A 21,466-nucleotide genomic window follows, 5' to 3' on the forward strand; every position below is an offset into this window, starting at 1 on the left:
ATTGTGATTATATCCAGAAACAAATTGTGACTTTGGTACACTTCTCTCTGTTGGGTTATTTCCCTTTCCATCCATTTGTGATTTGCAGAAAATGAGTTTGTTCCATTGCTGTGTTTGGGTGCATGTCACATGTGCATGATGTATGAATATTGTTAGTAACAATGTGCATGATATATGGCACCAAGGTTTAACAACCTGTTATTTTACAATATACTGAAAAGGTATAAATCAGTTACATTTTATGTTTTCCCACCATACCCGATTCCAGTTATCTGGGTGTGCATGTTTGGGTCTAAAAAAAATTATTTTGTATTGGTGTTTGTGACTAAGAAATATAGTCACCAGAGTTTTAACTAACAACAGGCTATTTGTATGAACAGTATTTTATTAAAGCTTTAAAGTTTTATGAACACTTATTAGATTTGTTCAACCAACTGGGGTTATATTTTATTGCATTCACAATCTCAGAATTCAAGGAACATTGATTTATTAATCTTCAGTTATTAGATTTCAAACAATTCTGACATATATAGTCGTTGAGAAAACCTGTTATATTTTCCATTAACAGCATACATTGCACTCTATCGCCTGAGATAGATCCCACACAACTTTAAAAAACATTATTATTATTTACTTTAATAAGACCACTAGAGCACATTGATTAATTAATCATCTGCTATTGGTAATTCGGAGATGTAGTCGGAGGAAACCTGCTACATGTTTCCTAATGTAGCATGGGATTTTTTATATGCATTTTCCCACAGACAGAAAAGCACATACCATGGTATTTGACCAGTTTTGGTGCACTGGTTATAATGAGGAGAAAACCCAGTCAGTTGAATGGATCCACCGAGGTTGTTCGATTCTGCAATGCAAGCACCTCAGGCGAGCAATTGAGCTAAATCCCGCCCCAACTTAAACCAATAGTATTCTTTTTTTTAATAATTTTTAAAAAATAATGTAATTGATCCATCAAATTTGATTTGATTTAGTCATACATGTAAATAAAAGAATTTAGTAGTTTTGTTGGGTGAATATAACATAAATAGGTCAGTTTACACAATATTATAGTCCTTGCCATCAGGGAACGCCGTTCTCTTACTATCGTATTTATTACTACAAGTTATTTATTTTTTAGCCAATTGTTTTGTAAATTGCATACAATTTTGTATTCCTTTTTTTGTTTGTTGCTGAATACTTTTACTTTTCTTCTTACATGAAATCAAACGGAAATTATTTACAAAAAACAGTGTTCGTGGAGGCTGGGAAGGACTATAGATGATTTGGAAGAAGAAAAAGGTCACATCTTCATTCAGACAGGTGGCTGCTTGAGCAGGTTTTACTTGTATTTTGACTTGTGTCTGTGGTGTTTTTCAGTTTAGTCCGGGTCAACTAAACCCCGTGGAGTTCCAGAATCAGCTGTGTGACATTGATTCCAAACTCAGTGAGCTGGAGCTGAGAGGACGGGAACTGGAGGACTCCATTAGAAACGGTAATATGCAGTTTGATGCTATTCTTTCAGTTCACTTCTTTCAAACTGGGCAATTTGGTTTTGCTGTTGCACTACTTTTTGTTGTTGCTAAAATCAGTTTTGTTTTCAATTTTATTTTTGCATCCTGCTACAATAAAAACTAGTTAATAAAATCAAATCTTAGATTATTTTCCCCACATATAAAGCTTTATAAAAGATTTTCTTTGAATGAATGTATTGTTTGTTTGTAACGTTTATTACTATTTATACTGCATTTGTTCTGTTCAGTATAAAATCATCATGTTTAACAGTGCATCAGTATCATTCTGCATTTAAATATTTGTTATTTCTGTATTACGTCATCATGCACTAACTTACATTATTCATACATAACTCACGCTTTGCCAGTAATAAGCATTGCACCTAATAATGTCATCACCTCATAGTAAATAATAATTTAGTTGTTCATTGTTTCTGTTTGTTAACTGCACTAAATTTGAAAATAGACTTATTGTAAATCAAAAACAGTCTATCCAAGATTGCTGCTGTTAAATTCATTAGATTATGAAGGGAGGAGGGTTTTGGGGTGGGGGGGGGGGGCTTTGGGGCGAGTTCTTTCATTCTTTTTTTTCTTTCTTTTTTAAAATATTCAAACTTTGTTTATAAACATATTGCTTTATAAAACAGTCACATGTACAAGATATGAATCCTTTTGTCAAAATTCGTAAGTTTATGAAATAATACATTGTATTTTTAAGTAAAATTGTTAATATTTGTGCAGCAAATCTTGATGGATTGTTTTTTTTAGTTTATATATTAGTCCAGATATTCCAGTTTGAAGATCACTTGTGCATTTAACCAATTTGTAAATTTTGAATATTTGTAGCCCCAAAAAACAAACCTCACTATTTAATGAGTTCAGCATTCCCAGTAATTATTTTATTTATTGGACACGTAAGAGGCTTGTAATGATCATTTTGGGATCCATCTGTACATTGGTCATTCATAATTCAGTACGTCCACTGATTAATTCCAAGAACTGAAGTTATTTCTTGAATAAAGAAATGTGTTTTACCATTAAGTGAAATAAAGACACATGTCACACTCTATTTCAACATTTATTACTCTAAAAATATTTAATGGTTACCAAATACAGAATCAGTGTGTGTACATAAATAAAGCCTCTTCAAAATGAAAAACACAAAGATCTATCTTTGACATTTATGTCGTAAATGTTATCTTATCACATTTGACTAAAGTTTGATTGTTTATTTGATAGCTGTAAAAATAAATTATTGTTTGATTCTACATATTGCATCAGCCTTCAGATTCTAAAACGCATTTGTATATTGTAGAGATACCTATAAGCTACATGTATCTGTTTTAAAAAAAAAAAAAAATTCATCATGAAATAGTTGTATAAATTAAAAAAAAAATATCCTTGCACAAGTGAACTTTGACTGCATTGTTGCTGTTTTGTGTTTCAGTATTACGGTTTGCCTCCCATTGAGCATGAATACTTTATTAACCTGGAATGTTCTCTTCACCCAGCCATTTGCTTTTCTAACCTTTCAGATCAGAGATCAGTCAAGGGGAATAAGTACATTTTTCTAGGGTAACCATTTTCAATCCATTGCTTTTAATGTTGTTTGATTTTTACTTGTCGTGTATCTGGCATGCAATCTGATTCACATGTATATTCTTCGAACCTTGGCCACCCGTGATATACCTAAAGGGTTTCAGAAAATCATAGTGTGTCACACCTGTCATTTATTTGTGTTAAATTATATTTGAAAAAAATATAAATTTAGCCAACCATTTTCAGTCACTTTCTCTATTAAAGGTTTCTTTTCTATGATTTAGTAAAAGAAAAGTTTTGTGCCTTAAAAAAAAGAGAAAAAAAAAGAGTTGTCAATGAATTTTAGATAATCATTTCAGTTTAAGCACTTTTAATAGCTTGTAAACTGGATAAATTTAAAAGTTTAATTTAAGATTTTAAAAATATATTTCTGATTAAAAATAATTAAGATATTTAGTTTGAAACACCAGGTAATAATAGAATGGCTATACACTGCTTGTCTTTATTGAGTATGTACTTACCAAGACTGTGATAACGTGCAGGAAGTTATACAAGTCAAGTAATAAAAGGTAGACCAGCTTTTGTCTTGTTTACAATCTATTGGGCATTATGATACCAACTGATGATACTTGTGGATGAAAGGAGCACTGATGGGTCTGCTCTTAAAAATCTTATGTAGATTAATATTACGAAACACAATTAAGATAAATGTGTGTATATTTAATAATTTATGATTGTCATTGGTGTGTAGCTACAATTAAATGAAGTTGGGTTTTTGGGAGGTCTGTACTAACTCATAAGACATATTTGCATCTAAAATAAACACATGGTTTAATAGAGCTTATGATCTGCAAGTATTTTTATTGTCCTGGATCGTATACACTCAAAAGAAACAGGCAGTATTGTCATAATATATATATCAATCGAATTAAATAGCAACATTCTTATCACATTCTATTTAGAAGTATCACTTTTAGTTTTGTCTTCTGTGTAAACACATTTTTCTGAAACCTTAACTTTTTCCTCCCTTTTTATCAGTGACATTTTATTTTGGCTACCTTATCAGAGGTGTCTCCCTTGGCTTATGACAGGTTTACTGTGAGCAGGGTTGTCATCATTTTATAGCGATTTTAGACATATTGATGGCAGTAGTGGGTGTTTTTTTTGCTTATACTAACACAATAATGTAAATGAATACTTTGTTAAAATCATGAATAAGTATCAGGACCCGGTAACACAAAGCACTCGTAACACTTACGACAGACGTATGCCACACATTATGTATGGTTTATGTCTGACGTAAGTCTTACAAGTGCTTTGTGTTACCAGGCCCTGTTTTTAAAATGAATCATTTTGCACCTGTATGAGGATATATTGGTAAGATTTCAATGGAGAATATTTGTTTTGTTTTTAATGAGCATGAAAATGGTGTGTTATAAAATGTAACGGTCAACGGTGGTCATAATTTATTACATTTACAGATTTGAAATGCAATATACATTTCATTGTGTAAAATGTGTGGTACTGCAATTTGCTGTAATCTGTGCACATTGGAATTTATAATCTATTATTGTATGTGTATGTGGGTGTGGAAAGTGAATGTATGGTTTGTGCTATGTCACACATATATATATATATAAGGTTTGTATACGGTTTATATTGGTTTTATTATATTTATTGATAGTCTTTCTTGCATAATATACTTGTGTCTCCAGTTAAATCATCAGATAACTCAATAAAAATATATTTTAGTTACTAAACTGACCTAAAACCAGATATCTGTGTGGATTTATTAGATCATTAACTGATGTAACTAACACTAAATTTGACTCTCATATTTTGACAGTATCCTAACCACCTCAATAATTAGAACTTATTTTATTGATACAAATAACTGTTCATGTATATCTAATCCATTTTATCCATTTTTTTAAAAAGTTTTTTAAAAAGTACCACAATACTATCCTTGTAACACTAACTTCTTGAACCCCATTTTTCATATTTGGCAAACAGTGTTTTCAGTTATTACATTTCTGTACATATTGTATTAATAAATATGTCTTTAATGGAGTGGGTGGGTTTTTTGTGTGTGTGTTATTAAATACCGGCTCATGATTTGATTACAATATAGAGCCACGGGTTCAGTATTATTCAAAGAAACCCAGTTGGCTATTCTTCCATTTTGAATATTGCTCAGTGGTTTGCATACCAAAGGTATGGAATTAGAATATTTGTATAAGGGAAGTGCATATTTAAGCCCCTCTTGCTGCATAACCAATGAAAAACAAAGTGTAGTTATATTTATAAATTATTAAAATAGACTGTATTTAACTGAATGTTAAGGGAAATGGTTGCAGTACACCAAATCACTAAACACAAACTCAAGTTAATTTTGCAAAAATATTTTTTTCATATCAAATAAACAAGAACAAAAAATGGATTATTATTATTATTTAAATTTATTATTATTTAATTTAATGTTTTTGCTTCAAAAAAATTAAGTGGGCGTGACTGCACAAGTTCAAATAAAATTTGGTTAACTTGCTAATAATACCTTTTTTTCAGTTTAAATACTAAGTGGTATGATAAGCATGTTTCTGTTGAGTATAGAAGATGATAGATTTTGCAGCAAGGCACATTCTTACGTATACATGTACTCACCAAGTTCACATCTTTTCTCTTCTTTTACACACGGCAAACACCAAGTTCATTGACAGTGCTCTCTTAAAGATACAGCATTTCATTGTTTGCTCACCCAAAAAAAGAAACTGCATGAGACTGAATACATATGTCAGCCCTTGCTGCTGATGGAAAAATGTAGCAGGTTTCCTCTAAAGATTTATGAGTCAAAATTACCAAATGTTTAACATCCAGTAGCCAATCATTAATTTAAGCAATGTGATCTAGTGGTGTTTTTTAAAACAAACTTTAATGGTCAAACAGTAAAAGAAAACATTCTAAATATGAAAGGAAGATAGCTATCTCATAGTGAATAAATTACATTAAGATTGCTTAAACTTTGAAAAACTAACAGATTAAATATTAATTTTTATGATTCATTGTCAAAATCATAATTTTTTTAATGCAGTTTCTGTTTGGGTTGAGTGACTCTATCACTTGGTTTAGATAGATTTGTATCATATAATGGATAACAAATTCTGAAAATACTGCAGGGCTTGAATGTCATTTTACTTGTCCTGGACTGACTTCTTTTTCCCCCAGCATAACCAGTTATAATTATATCAGGCTTTTAAACCTCAGCTTAATTTCATCTGATTCTCTATATAGTGGCTTAATTACAAATTTAGTTATGATTTACATATCCATTATTAAAGCTTCCAAATGGAGTAGGGTAGGGATGAAATAAAAATTATATTGCTCTGTCTTTAATAAAAATTTAAAAAGTCTGGCATATATGGCATATTTCGGATGAATTTCAAAATAGCAATTGTAAAAAAAAAATTCCTCTTTAGTTTGCACGTGCTTGTACATTTTAATAATTGGGAAGTATGTAGTATAATTATTAATGATCTTACAGTCAGATTTGTCAGTAGTTTGCTGATATTTAAGAGAGCATTGTCATCATACGTGTACTGGTAGTAAAAACAATATATTTTCAAATTAGGTTTCTTTCACATATTTCTTCATTTGTATTAATCTCTATCTCATGTGTATGTATTAGACAGGTGTTTAAAATAGAGCTGCAACTTGATATTCTTGTTTTTATTATTAATAAAACAATCCTTAATATTTTACGTCAATTACAAAGGAAACAATATCATCAGGAGAAAATCATATGCTGTAAACATTGTTCAAAAATGGGAAACATTTACCAAAATGTTGGAATGGCTACAACATTTATGAATTCTAACACAAATTCATGGTATTTTTAAAATTCATAGAAAGATATTTAATACTAATATACAATATATATAAATATAAGCTTACGTAATATTTTGCTTAAAATTGCACCAGTTTTATTGTTTGTTCATTATGAATTTTTTGCTGTTACAGATAATTTGTTGGACGTTGAGAATCAGCCACAGATTTCAGTGTTTATGACATTTTTGTTTGTTTTAATAATAACTGATCTGTATCTATATTTATAATACTAACAGTCTTAATAAATCTGTACAGTGTTGTAGAAGTTGTGAGGATAATGAACATTGAGTGTGTTTGTCTTTCTCGTGTTCAGCTAGTACAACGGAGGAAGAAGATGACATGATGATTGAATGGTTCAAGTTAATCAGCGCAAAGAATGAGCTGGTCCGTGCAGAGGCTGACCTCATCTACATGTAAGTAGCAGAGTCAGCCTTCAGATTTTATGGAAACAATCGTTTCCGATAGCATGTCGGTAAAATCACAGAACTGAAATTTCATGTTTCATGATTATCGAGAACGACTATTCAACAAAAATAATATATATATAATTATATAATAAAACAGTTTCCGATGGGTTCCCATGATCACAAGGCACAGAACTAAAAAAAGTCTTCCTTATGAAGTTCAAAATCCTATGGCCTGAGAGTAGAAACAGCTTGTTTAACTGTTTATACAACAATTTTGTTATTTCTGAGTTACTTATTCAAAGCTCGCTCCAGCCAGTGCACCACGACTGGTACATCAAACGCTGTGGTATGTGCCATCCTGTCTGTGGGATGGTGCATATAAAAGATTCCTTGCTGCTAATTGAAAAGAGTAGCCTATGAAGTGGCAGTGGCAGGTTTCCTCCCTCAATATCTATGTGGTCCTTAACCATATTTCCGACGCCATATAACTGTTAATAAAATGTGTTGAGTGTGTCGTCAAATAAAACATTTCCTTCCATTTCCTTATTCAAAGAATATGCATCCATGCATTAATTTTAGTCATTTGTTGCCAAAAAAATAAAATTAGTAAAATATGGCACTTGTGACTATGATGTATGTACACCTGGAAAGTAATTAAGAACCACATGAATTACATTGCAGCGAAATCGAAGCAGTTGTATGTACCGGCGGAGTTTAAACCTGATATTGAGAGTTTTTACATCTTCTGTATTTACTGTTTACAGTTGTTTACCGAGATGGCATGAATAAAGTACTCATGAGAAGCACATCAGTGTGATTCCAACTCCATAGTTAATTGCTATACATGTTCATGTATATTTACGTGTTCTGTCTTTTTCTCCAGAATACATTAAGTGTTGATGTAACGACAGTGTCACTTACTGTCAATCTTTTTGAATACTCTCAGTATACACAGAACATTACTTTTTCAGTGTCTTATATTCACGAAATGTGCTTAGTGTAAGCCACGTGGTCAACGCTAGGTGGTGCTTTTTTAATTTCCAGGTGTATAGCTGTAGTTTAAAATAATAACTTGATAACAGAAAGATTTCTCTCTTTTTCCAGACAGAAGGAGCAGGAATTGGAGGATGAACAAGAAGACCTTGATGCTGAACTCCGACGGCTGCTTAGCAAGCCAGGTCAGTTAGCTTCCTCATTTAAACATTCATTCATTCAGTAGCCCAGTAGTAAAGCACATGCTCAATGCATGGTCACTCTGGGAATTATTTCTCATTCCAGCCAGTGCACCATGAAAGGCTGTGGTATGTACTGTTATGTCTGTGGGATGGTGCATATAAAAGATCCCTTGCTGCTAATCAGAAATAGTAGCCCATGAAGTGGCAACAGTGGGCTTCCTTTCTCAATATCTGTGTGGTCCTTAACGATATGTCTGACACCATATAACCGTAAATACAGTGTGTTGAGTGTGTCATTAAATAAAACATTTGTTACTTTCTTTCTTTTCATTAATTCATTTCAGCTTAGTTTTATGCTTCTGTCCAATTAAGTGTCCTGGGCATACAACTCGGCTGTCTGGACTATCTGTTCAGGACAGTGGGTTAGTTGTTAGTGAGAGAGAAGTCCGTGTCGTGGTCTAACATCTACACATTGAGTCATTAACTCGCTCTGGGTGGGAGCTGGTACTGGGAACCGAACCTAGTACCTACCAGCCGTATATCTGATGGTTTTAACCACGACATCACCGATAAGCAAAACAATTATTTACTTTGAGGAAAGTCTCATAACACATGACATATACGAGGGATAGAGTTGAGATATCCACAAAGAGTTGTGTTGTAACATCCAGAAAAAGGAATAATTAGTTTTTGGGATGTCCAAGAACACACAACATCTAGGAGGGATAGGATTGGGAAATCGACGAATGATAGGGTTGTTACTTCTAAGAAAAGGAGTAATTATTTTTGGGGATGCCTCATATGTTGTTACAAGGGTAGGGTTGTAAGATCCAGGAAAAGGGAGTAATTAGTTTTAGGGATGTTCCATAAAAAAGGCATCTAGAGGGATAGAGTTGGGACATCCACAAATAGAATGGTTGTAACATCCATCAACTATAAAACAGTGATATGGCACCCAATAAATTAATAGTTCAGGTGCCTCCTTTTCCCACCAGTTTGATCATATGTGGAGCAGTCTTTAAAATGCTTCCATGAAACAAAAGGAGTTTTTGTGTAAAATACAAGTACCTCAACATGATGCATTATTTAATTAATGTGGAAGTCAGGTACCAGGGAAACTTGCTTTAATAATTAGGATTTATTATTCAGATACTGTCTTGTCATGGTTTTGTGTGATTTCTTACAAAGCCTTTAAGTGAGTGTTTATATTGTAGATTAACTGGTTACAGACTTCCTTATTATGTTCTTAGGGCTGGACATAGCCCAGTGGTAAAGTGAGTGTTTATATTGTAGATTAACTGGTTACAGACTTCCTTATTATGTTCTTAGGGCTGGACATAGCCCAGTGGTAAAGTGAGTGTTTATATTGTAGATTAACTGGTTACAGACTTCCTTATTATGTTCTTAGGGCTGGACATAGCCCAGTGGTAAAGTGAGTGATTATATTGTAGATTAACTGGTTACAGACTTCCTTGTTATGTTCTTAGGGCTGGACATAGCCCAGTGGTAAAGTGAGTGTTTATATTGTAGATTAACTGGTTACAGACTTCCTTATTATGTTCTTAGGGCTGGACATAGCCCAGTGGTAAAGTGAGTGTTTATATTGTAGATTAACTGGTTACAGACTTCCTTATTATGTTCTTAGGGCTGGACATAGCCCAGTGGTAAAGTGAGTGTTTATATTGTAGATTAACTGGTTACAGACTTCCTTATTATGTTCTTAGGGCTGGACATAGCCCAGTGGTAAAGTGAGTGTTTATATTGTAGATTAACTGGTTACAGACTTCCTTATTATGTTCTTAGGGCTGGACATAGCCCAGTGGTAAAGTGAGTGTTTATATTGTAGATTAACTGGTTACAGACTTCCTTATTATGTTCTTAGGGCTGGACATAGACCCAGTGGTAAAGTGAGTGATTATATTGTAGATAACTGGTTACAGACTTCCTTATTATGTTCTTAGGGCTGGACATAGACCAGTGGTAAAGTGAGTGTTTATATTGTAGATTAACTGGTTACAGACTTCCTTATTATGTTCTTAGGGCTGGACATAGCCCAGTGGTAAAGTGAGTGTTTATATTGTAGATTAACTGGTTACAGACTTCCTTATTATGTTCTTAGGGCTGGACATAGACCAGTGGTAAAGTGAGTGTTTATATTGTAGATTAACTGGTTACAGACTTCCTTATTATGTTCTTAGGGCTGGATTTAGCCCAGTGGTAAAGTGAGTGTTTATATTGTAGATTAACTGGTTACAGACTTCCTTATTATGTTCTTAGGGCTGGACATAGCCCAGTGGTAAAGTGAGTGTTTATATTGTAGATTAACTGGTTACAGACTTCCTTGTTATGTTCTTAGGGCTGGACATAGCCCAGTGGTAAAGTGAGTGTTTATATTGTAGATTAACTGGTTACAGACTTCCTTATTATGTTCTTAGGGCTGGACATAGACCAGTGGTAAAGTGAGTGATTATATTGTAGATTAACTGGTTACAGACTTCCTTGTTATGTTCTTAGGGCTGGACATAGACCAGTGGTAAAGTGAGTGTTTATATTGTAGATTAACTGGTTACAGACTTCCTTATTATGTTCTTAGGGCTGGACATAGCCCAGTGGTAAAGTGAGTGTTTATATTGTAGATTAACTGGTTACAGACTTCCTTATTATGTTCTTAGGGCTGGACATAGACCAGTGGTAAAGTGAGTGATTATATTGTAGATTAACTGGTTACAGACTTCCTTGTTATGTTCTTAGGGCTGGACATAGACCAGTGGTAAAGTGAGTGTTTATATTGTAGATTAACTGGTTACAGACTTCCTTGTTATGTTCTTAGGGCTGGACATAGCCCAGTGGTAAAGTGAGTGTTTATATTGTAGATTAACTGGTTACAGACTTCCTTATTATGTTCTTAGGGCTGGATTTAGCCCAGTGGTAAAGTGAGTGTTTATATTGTAGATTAACTGGTTACAGACTTCCTTATTATGTTCTTAGGGCTGGACATAGCCCAGTGGTAAAGTGAGTGTTTATATTGTAGATTAACTGGTTACAGACTTCCTTGTTATGTTCTTAGGGCTGGACATAGCCCAGTGGTAAAGTGAGTGATTATATTGTATGTTAACTGGTTACAGACTTCCTTATTATGTTCTTAGGGCTGGACATAGACCAGTGGTAAAGTGAGTGTTTATATTGTAGATTAACTGGTTACAGACTTCCTTATTATGTTCTTAGGGCTGGACATAGACCAGTGGTAAAGTGAGTGATTATATTGTAGATTAACTGGTTACAGACTTCCTTGTTATGTTCTTAGGGCTGGACATAGCCCAGTGGTAAAGTGAGTGTTTATATTGTAGATTAACTGGTTACAGACTTCCTTATTATGTTCTTAGGGCTGGACATAGACCAGTGGTAAAGTGAGTGTTTATATTGTAGATTAACTGGTTACAGACTTCCTTATTATGTTCTTAGGGCTGGACATAGCCCAGTGGTAAAGTGAGTGTTTATATTGTAGATTAACTGGTTACAGACTTCCTTATTATGTTCTTAGGGCTGGACATAGCCCAGTGGTAAAGTGCTCACCTGATGCACAGAATTTGATCTTACTCTTAGGGATTGATCTCCATCAGTGGGCCATTTGGGCTATTTCTCATTCCAACCAGTGCTACACAACTGCAGGGAACATTTTGTTCATTCTCGTGTCACAATTTGCTGTGCAAATTTCAGAGAACACTACACAATTTTAAAACATTAAACAGTAGTTGCTAATCAAATTTCAATTGACTAGAAATGTTGCTAATCAACATTTGGAAAAAGAAAGAAAGAAATGTTTTATTTAATGATGCACTCAACACATTTTATTTACGGTTATATGGCATCAGACATATGGTTATGGACCATACAGATTTTGATAGGAAACCCGCTGTCGCCACTACATGAGCTACTCTTCCGATTAGCAGCAAGGTATCTTTTGTTTGCGCTTCCCACAGGCAGGATAGCACAAACCATGGCCTTTGTTGAACCAGTTATGGATCACTGGTCGGTGCAAGTGGTTTACACCTACCCATTGAGCCTTGCGGAGCACTCACTCAGGGTTTGGAGTCAGTATCTGTATTAAAAATCCCATGCCTCGACTGGGATCCGAACCCAGTACCTACCAGCATGTAGACCGATGGTCTACCACGACGCCACCGAGGCCAGTCATTTGGAAAAGAAAATGTTCCCTGAACTAGTGTAACAAAGGCTGTGGTATGTACTATCTTCTCTGTCGTATGGTGGATATAAAACATTCTTCGCTGCTAATCAAAAAGAGTATTTCATGCAGTGGTGGCAGCGAGTATCTTCTCTCATTATCTGTGTAATCTTAAATAAAAATGTTTTGAGTATTTCATTAAATAACTTTTTTTACTTTCATTATTTTCTGAACCTACACAGACTCTGAAAAGACCGATGCCGAGAGGGAGCACGAGGAATACCTTCTGAACAAGAAACTTGGAGTTGTCAATGCTCGCAGTAGTATTGTGGACTCCATGGATGAAGATAAACAAAGGTGTGTCTTTTGTGTTCTCAATATGTACTGCATGATTAATTAGAAATACTTTTAAAAAGTCATGATTTTTTACATTTTCAAACCTGCATGCATGCACTGTCAACATGATTGAAAATGAAAGTCTGTTAACATTTTTACTGAGTTACCTGCTATGACAAAACTGTTGTTGTGGTTATTGTTATAGTTATAACATTTTCCTCCAAACTTTGTGATGTAATTAATGTGTGGTCGGTCTGGGATGGATAGGCACATTGGGCTATCTCTCATTCCAGCCAGTGCACCACCGTGGTATGTGCTATCCTGTCTGTGGGATGGTGCATATAAAAGATCCCTTGCTTCTAATGAAAAAATGTAGCGGGTTTCCTCTCTAAGACTACAGGTCAAAATTCCTAAAAAAAATATATAAAAAAATCCAATAGCTGATGATGGTGTCGTTAAACAAAACAAACTTCTATAAGTTAGATTACATTACATCCTTCCACCCCTCTTGAGAAGTATTTCATTAAAAAGCAAAACAGCAGCCAGCAAAACATATCCTAAGAGATATCAGCGAAGTCGATACAGGTGACATGGTTGCCATCTAGAATGTGGAATCTGTGTCTTTGTAATGGTTTTCCCTCGATTTCTGTCAGGACAACATGTGGGGGAAATCTGACGGTAATTAAAGGCAGGAGAGTAATTTATCGTAGTTGTTAGCAATGTGGTTCGGACTTGAGGTATTGTTTAGAGCACAGTTTTGACATGGGCAATCTCTAGTAGTATAACTTGTTAAATTATTTATATTAATAGGATGTATTGGTTAATTTGTATTTGCAGATATGAAGAGGAAGACCAACACATTGCAGAAATGATAAATCAAAAAGGTGACTAGCTGATTTTATTGTTCTTTGTCTCACTCTTAGATATTAGAAATGATAAATCAAAAAGGTGACTAGCTGATTTTATTGTTCTTTGTCTCACTCTTAGATATTAGAAATGATAAATCAAAAAGGTGACTAGCTGATTTTATTGTTCTCTGTCTCACTCTTAGATATTAGAAATGATAAATCAAAAAGGTGACTAGCTGATTTTATTGTTCTCTGTCTCACTCTTAGATATTAGAAATGATAAATCAAAAAGGTGACTAGCTGATTTTATTGTTCTCTGTCTCACTCTTAGATATTAGAAATGATAAATCAAAAAGGTGACTAGCTGATTTTATTGTTCTTTGTCTCACTCTTAGATATTAGAAATGATAAATCAAAAAGGTGACTAGCTGATTTTATTGTTCTCTGTCTGACACTAAACAGTATGCTTAGGTCTGAAGTGCATGAAATCAGGATCAACACTGGTTAAAAACAAAGTACTGTGTCTTTTAAACATTGAGAGATATAAATTTATCTTAATTAATAACTTTTGCCATATTACTTGATTACCATTGTAATAAAAGTAACTAATGAAATATGACAAAATTAAGGGAAAATGTGCATCTTCAGAAAATTATTTTGAATAATTAATATTCAGCTAAGAACCTGTTTCAAACAGTTATTGGATATTCAGTCAGTTTTTTGTAATAAAGAGCCTACTCTATTTGGCCATGCATGGGGGGGGGGGGGGGGGGGTGTTCAGTAGTATCCCCTTGAAATATTTTTGGAAATTTAGTGTTAACCAGGTTTCGCATGCTTTAGTTTATAAGAATAATTTGTATGCAATCTTGTGGGATATAGCAAGTTCATCTGAGGGGTGGAGCTTTCAATCCAGAGATGATTCTTACTAATAATAATAAATAAAATAAAAACTTAGTTCATTGTTGTCAAGGGAAATAATTTTGGATTATTTCTGTCTAGAATTTGTAGGTACTAGAAGAAAAAAAAAAAGTCTCTGTTGATATAAAACAAAAATAGTAATGACAGTAACATGACACTTGTACATTACAATAAAAATAATTTTTGATGCTTGAAGATATAAATAAAATTGTATTGTAAGACTATATTATGTTGTTTTTAGTACAGATGTTGGGGTTTTTTTTCAATTTAAATATTTAATCACATTAACACCTTTACTTCCAGATTTAACAAAACATTTAACATGGGGTTTTTTTTACTTAATTTTATCAAACCATTGAGTTAATATTTCCCAAAATCCACTTCATTAGAACTTTATTTAACATATTTATTTTATTTTTGTTTTGTTTTAACATTAACACTGGTTTCTATTTGTAGTGAAATACATATACTAATGTTTGAATTGAAAAAAATATTTTATGCTTTACTCAATAGTTTGCTTCTAGATTTAATTACATAAACCTTTTGTGACACCCAATAGCCGATGTGGGTTTTTTGTGTGCTGGGGTGTCATTAATTATTTTGAATACCTGTAGCTTAGGTTTGTTTTATACATAAATAGTTTTCTACTGGAATTAACTCTTTTGAATACCTGTAGCTTAGGCTTGTTATATAGTAAATAGTTTTTTATTTATTTGGGGCAATTTTTAACCTCTTTTTTCACACTTTTTGTCCCTTTTAAGTGAGAAGACGAGGAGTAAAACAAAACACACAAGGAAACTGGCTTTGGAGATTATTTCGTATAATAAGGGCTCTGTTGTGCCCACCCTGGCTTTAGGTATCGTTTAAAACACGTTTGGGCTTGGGCAGTCTTTCTAGCACCTATCTTAAGTTGAAACCATCTAACAGTTTTTGTCCCTGTGCCTGTATCACTTTAAATTCAAGGATCACATCTGGGGCCTAATTCACAAAGGTCTCTTAGCTCTGTTAGACAACAAAGCATCCTCTTTGGAAGTCTTTTAACATTGCACTGCAAGATTGCAAAGTTGCGAGAGTTTAGTGAATTAGGCCCCTGGAGTCTAATATCATAGCAAGGTTTGAATCAGATGGGAAGTTACATGAGACAATATTTCAAAATCTCAGGTAACCAGAAGTCGATTTATCTGATTTTTATCTAGGTAACCAATTGTCCGGTTATATAAATTACATAACTGATGAGCTACAATTTGGCAACTATTGCCAGAACTCCCTCAAAACCATACGTTTTTCTTGGTCCCTTTTTAAATATCAGCACAGAACAAAACCTCTTTAAACTGGATACCTTAAAAACCAGATTTTTTACTGGATTCTTGGGTGTCCAGTTTAGAGGGGTTTGACTATGTTAATGATGGTCTGAGTTTGAAGTTTTATAAGCACAGGTGCTGGTTACTCTGTACATCTATTTCTGTTTCTCTGTCCAGCATTCACAAATATTTTTATTAACTTCTGCAACTGGAGAGTGCAACCTTTCTCAATCTGGTATTAAAGGAAAGAATTACTAGAAAAGACCCGTCAGAGGAAAGTCAGATTATTTTATGCCTCCAATGTAAAACTAAAGATTGTCTAAAGCCACAAATCTCATTGATGTTTTCCTCCCACACAACCCATCCCAAGGATCTATGCCTGCTAAAGTTCTTCCTGACACAGATTTGTGTCATTCAATCTGCAAACACACCTGTTGTTTTAACAATCTTTCATTCGGCTTATTTCCAGATTAATTTTCTTCAAATGTTTCCTGTCTTTTCAGTTCAATATTTGATATTAACTTAATTTACTTGCCTGTTCTCGAATTCTCTTTTGTCTTATAATCCCAAATGGTGCTGAAAAGACTTGCATGAAAATTTAATAAATTCTCCATATGCACGATTTATTCTGTTTTAATTTCTGATGGGTTATTACATAATTTCTAACATGTCATTATGATTTTTTTTTTTTTTTTTTTTTTTAAATTCGTTATTTATTTTTATTATTAACTTATACTGAACAATGTACATAATGATTTTACTAAACATGAATATTCAATATTTTAGCATTTACTTACTGGGATTGTTTTCTGTGTTGAACACAAACATTAAGTTTCTTTTGGACAAAAACAATTGTTTAAATATGTAAACAATTTTACTGTTTTATACAAACATTATATGTTATATGAATTGCATTTTTGTGTGATAAAATAACATTCTGAATATCAGCATTGGTCAAACCCCTAAATGTTTAGCTTCGACCCTTTTGAATGAATACATTTTATCTACAAGATTTGTGTTCATATTTGTTGCCATTGTGGATGAGTACCGGTATCTAAACATAACAAGTACTTAAACTTCTTTTGTGTAACAGCTAGCAGCTACATGAAGTGAACATGTTTTTGATTGAAAACATATTTTATTGCATATAATGTATATATATATACAAAAGAGTTGGGCACAAGTTATCCAACTTACAATGCCCTCTTCTAAAGAGAACTAGGTAAACAGTCTTGTCCATTGAAACCATTTGCTAAATCATTTTGTACAAAATAGCTATAACATTTAGTCTTTGGCTAATAAAAGTTTCTTTAAATTAGTCACTTTTTAATAATTTTTGAGAAAATACCCTACATATTCTGAAACAAAATTATTTCCACTGTGAGCTCTAAGTGAATGTTTTTATGTCACTAGAGTAAAGGTCATTATAATAGTATTTACCTCTAGATTTGAGTGGCTTTATATTTCATACTGTGCCAACATATTCAGTGATATATTCAGTTGTGGGTAAATGCATTTTTAATTGATTAGAACTGTAATAACAGAACCAGAATGTAATTGGATAATGGGGGTTTTGAAGACCATGAAAATCATCAGACCTAATGTTTTAAGCATGTCAGTTTTAATAAGTCAGAAGGTTCTTTAGTAATTTGATGTTTTGGTCATATGTTAAAATGTTTATAGCATGAGTGATATACAATGTTTACTGCACCATTTATTGCTAACATTTTATATTTTAAATACTTAACATGTATATTTAACTAAATAAATGTTCACACATAGTTTCATCAGTTTCATATCCAGCAAGACTTGCAAGGATTTATCAGTTGTGACCACAAGAATTTGTTGAGCTTAAAACTCATTCTGAACTTATCTGTCAATTATTAATTTAACATGGCCTTTTTATAGTTGTACTGAAAATTCTTAGCTACGGTATATATAAAATATAGAGATTATTATATGAGCTTGGGTGTCGTATTGATTTGTATCAATACGACTCACACACAAGTGTAATAATGTTTTTATTATCCATATTACTATTGTTTTGTTTTTTATATAACTATCAAGGGCCGTTATAAAATGTTTCAACCACTACTAGGAGACAATGAAATGATGTCATGTTAAACTTTAAAAATACATTTCTGATTGTAATATAGAGTCAAACTTTGTTAACTTAAGTTTTTGTAATCCTGAGAACATAGATCTTGAAGTCAAGACATTATTCTATGGCATAATATTCATTAACAACTAATGTTTATCCTGATACTTTGAGCTTGTCAACTTGGTCCCTTCAACATCAAGTTGATGAAGTTTGACTCTGTTTCATGCTATGATGCCATTTCTAAAATCTTTATACAATTACATTTTCAGTTTTCTCCCAAGATGCTGTGTCTGGAAAGATAAACAAAGCAAGTGACCAGAAGAGCAAGTCTACCTGGTACACCTGAGATGGATGGATGTCTCAACCAAGCATCGTATTGTGGAGGAAATTACATTAACTAACAACTGGCAAAAATATTACTTTAATCAGTTTCGATTGATGTCATCTTAACCCAGCATCATCGGGGGCGTGGCGTGCTCAGGTCATGGAGAGGGAGAAATGACATTAATTAATAACTGCAAAAAGCTATAGTTACAAAATTTTACTTTAATCAGTTTAGTGAACTAAAAACTGTTAGTACTCACATCACTGATTTAACATTTAACATCTAGATCTTCATATTATTAAGACATATCTTCAGCTTTTTCAAAACTAAAAGACAACCCCAATTCTTTTTATCATTTGTGGCAGCCATCATAGTTTATACAGAAAAATCACTGTATAAAGACTATTATTCCTCCATAATGACAAACAAGTTGCTTAGTGATAGAGGTCAGTAAAATTTCTGAACATGTTTAAACTAAATTATGAAACTTGCAAGACAATGCCTTGTGGTGGCCATTTGCAGGACCAAGCCATGTTGTGGCATATTTATTGTTTTTGTCAGTTTACAATTATCATGTTATGACTTAGATTTTGATCAGTTGGGTTTTTGACCATGGATAGAGGGCTCCAAATGATTTACAATCTAGTCTTTCAGTATGATAAGTATGGCTGATTCCAGGAACCATACATTTGAGCAACAATACTATCATTCCAAACCTTTTATTAGAGATTTATAACATTCCATTCTCGGTAATATAAATATTATGCATTACAAGCTGGGCATTAATACAAAATCATATATATATTTGTTACCATATTCATAATGGCATTTTAATCTGTAATATATTGACCAGCTGTTAAGAAGTTTGTTTTGTGAACACAAAACATAAATCTTTTAAACTGCTGCCTTTTCAAACAGTATGCTCTGTGATAATGACAAATACATTCAGTTTTAATCATTATTACTTGTTGAACTTGTGGATAAAACATATCAACTATTGCGGTATATTTATATACAACTGTTTATGTCATAATGCCTTTCTCTTGCCTGCAAATTTTCTTTCAGTTGATATAGAGAGTTTTCACAACTACACCACCATTGTTACGGATACCAATTGCTAATCATAACAAGTGAAATTTACAAAGCCTGTTCATGTGTTACATACATGTAACTATATACGTTTACAATGCTTAAACACCTGTTCATGTGTTACATACATGTAACTATATACGTTTACAATGCTTAAACACCGGTCCATGTGTTACATACATGTAACTATATACGTTTATAATGCTTAAACACCTGTTCATGTGTTACATACATGTAACTATATACGTTTACAATGCTTAAACACCTGTTCATGTGTTACATACATGTAACTATATACGTTTACAATGCTTAAACACCCGCGTTAAAGAAACAGGCTTCATAAATTCAGCCCAATATGATTCGGTAACTACCAATCGGATAGCTACTTACATCTCAGCACAGTTAGTGACTTAAAGAAGGTGGCATTCTCAGAAGTTTTTTTTTTTAAATTAGTATTATTATATATTAGCCACGAAATGTATCACATGTAGCAAGCCTTTGAATCATAAAGATCTGGGAACAAATTGCTGTGACGTTAACAACTACTGGGTACACTCAAATGGTTGTAAAACTTCTCTAATATTGTAAATGTTTACATTTAATATCATCAGATCTCATTCTTAATAATACAGTTTACTTAGTTTCTTAAACCACTAGTGTTATCTTCACTATACAGTGTTCAGTGCTTGAATAAAGAAAAACCCACATGACTGAAATATTTTTACAAATGAAATTATTTAATAATTTTATAATTCTAATAGTTTATCAGCATGGTAAACATGTTAACAATCATTTTAAACTACATTCAATGTTGTCACTTGTTTTTCATGTTCCTTTTATATATTTCTTATACTTTTATATTTTGTTATCTACATATATTTTTTATATACCAATAAACTTCCTTTATCATTAAAAAGTATGTGAAATCCACACACTAATATAAATTATAATGTTAATGTTCTGTAAATACCTACGTAGAAGTAAGTTTGTTTTGTTTTGTTTGTTGGGTAGGGGGTGGTAGGTTCAAATTTTTCTATAATCGAGCAGCTGATGATACTTGTGATGTGGCTGATACTAGGTCCAGTGCTTATAAAACTCAAGACTTTAATAAAGTCTCGCCTATACAAACAGCCTGTCATTATTGAAGTCTGGAGATAATGTGTGAGGGGCAATATTTCAAAATCGTGGCTAACCAGAGGTTGGTTTATGTCTTTATTTTCCTTGCTTTTATTTTTTTTTCCTTTTTTTTTTTTTATTCCGCTGCCCTCTTTTCTTTCTCTCCTTTGACTTCCATCTCATTTCTTTTCAGTCTGGCAGCTCCTCTTTCAACTTCTTTTGCTTTCCACCTTCACATCCCAGTCCTTGTCTATCCAACCACAATAGTTGCTCGATCCATGCCACACACCTGTCAGCTTTTACTTAGGTAACCAACTGTTAGGTTACGTGAATTAGATATTAGTGACCGGGTAACCTAATTGGTTTGAATCAAATTTACATTGAACTTGTACATGTATTTCAATGACAGAACCAGTATCTCTAGCTAATATGGTAATTGGAAACAAAATAATAATAAAATGTTTAATTATTTCCCACTTAAAATATACTCCACAAGCCCTGCTAAAGACTGCCAGTTTTAATTTTACCAATAACCAATTGGCAGTTTGGATAAATTTTAAAAGTGCATAACTGACATGCAAACAGAATGACAGTGAATGTAAAAAAATGTACCGATTGCTAAAGTCCAGATTTACTCATTAATGTATGCCCCTATATTGTATATAGGTAGTGTATATACTGATGTCTTTATTAACATTTCTTTTCATCAGGGTGGGATGAGTTGGGGGTGGGGAG

General features: G+C 33.0%; 1 protein-coding gene across 5 annotated transcripts in view; it reads left to right on the top strand.

The window, feature by feature from the left end:
* Window positions 1-19,773, top strand: part of LOC121378927 (MICAL-like protein 1) — a 62,802-nt gene extending 43,029 nt beyond the window's left edge. For 3 of the 5 annotated variants that reach the window (XM_041507314.1, XM_041507316.1, XM_041507315.1), the window contains exons 7-13: window positions 1,378-1,492; window positions 7,246-7,345; window positions 8,444-8,517; window positions 12,940-13,054; window positions 13,871-13,917; window positions 15,561-15,655; window positions 18,471-19,773. In XM_041507314.1, coding sequence (XP_041363248.1) covers window positions 1,378-1,492; window positions 7,246-7,345; window positions 8,444-8,517; window positions 12,940-13,054; window positions 13,871-13,917; window positions 15,561-15,655 — 546 coding nt within the window. In that variant the 3' untranslated portion in view covers window positions 18,471-19,773. Of the gene's footprint in view, window positions 1-1,377; window positions 1,493-3,046; window positions 3,087-7,245; window positions 7,346-8,443; window positions 8,518-12,939; window positions 13,055-13,870; window positions 13,918-15,560; window positions 15,656-18,470 lie in introns of those variants that run through there. The other 2 variants (XM_041507317.1, XR_005958781.1) reach the window with 2 other exon arrangements.
* Window positions 19,774-21,466: the final 1,693 nt, after the last annotated feature.

This window comes from Gigantopelta aegis, chromosome 8, assembly GCF_016097555.1.
Source record: "Gigantopelta aegis isolate Gae_Host chromosome 8, Gae_host_genome, whole genome shotgun sequence".
NCBI classification, from domain to species: Eukaryota; Metazoa; Mollusca; class Gastropoda; order Neomphalida; family Peltospiridae; genus Gigantopelta; species Gigantopelta aegis.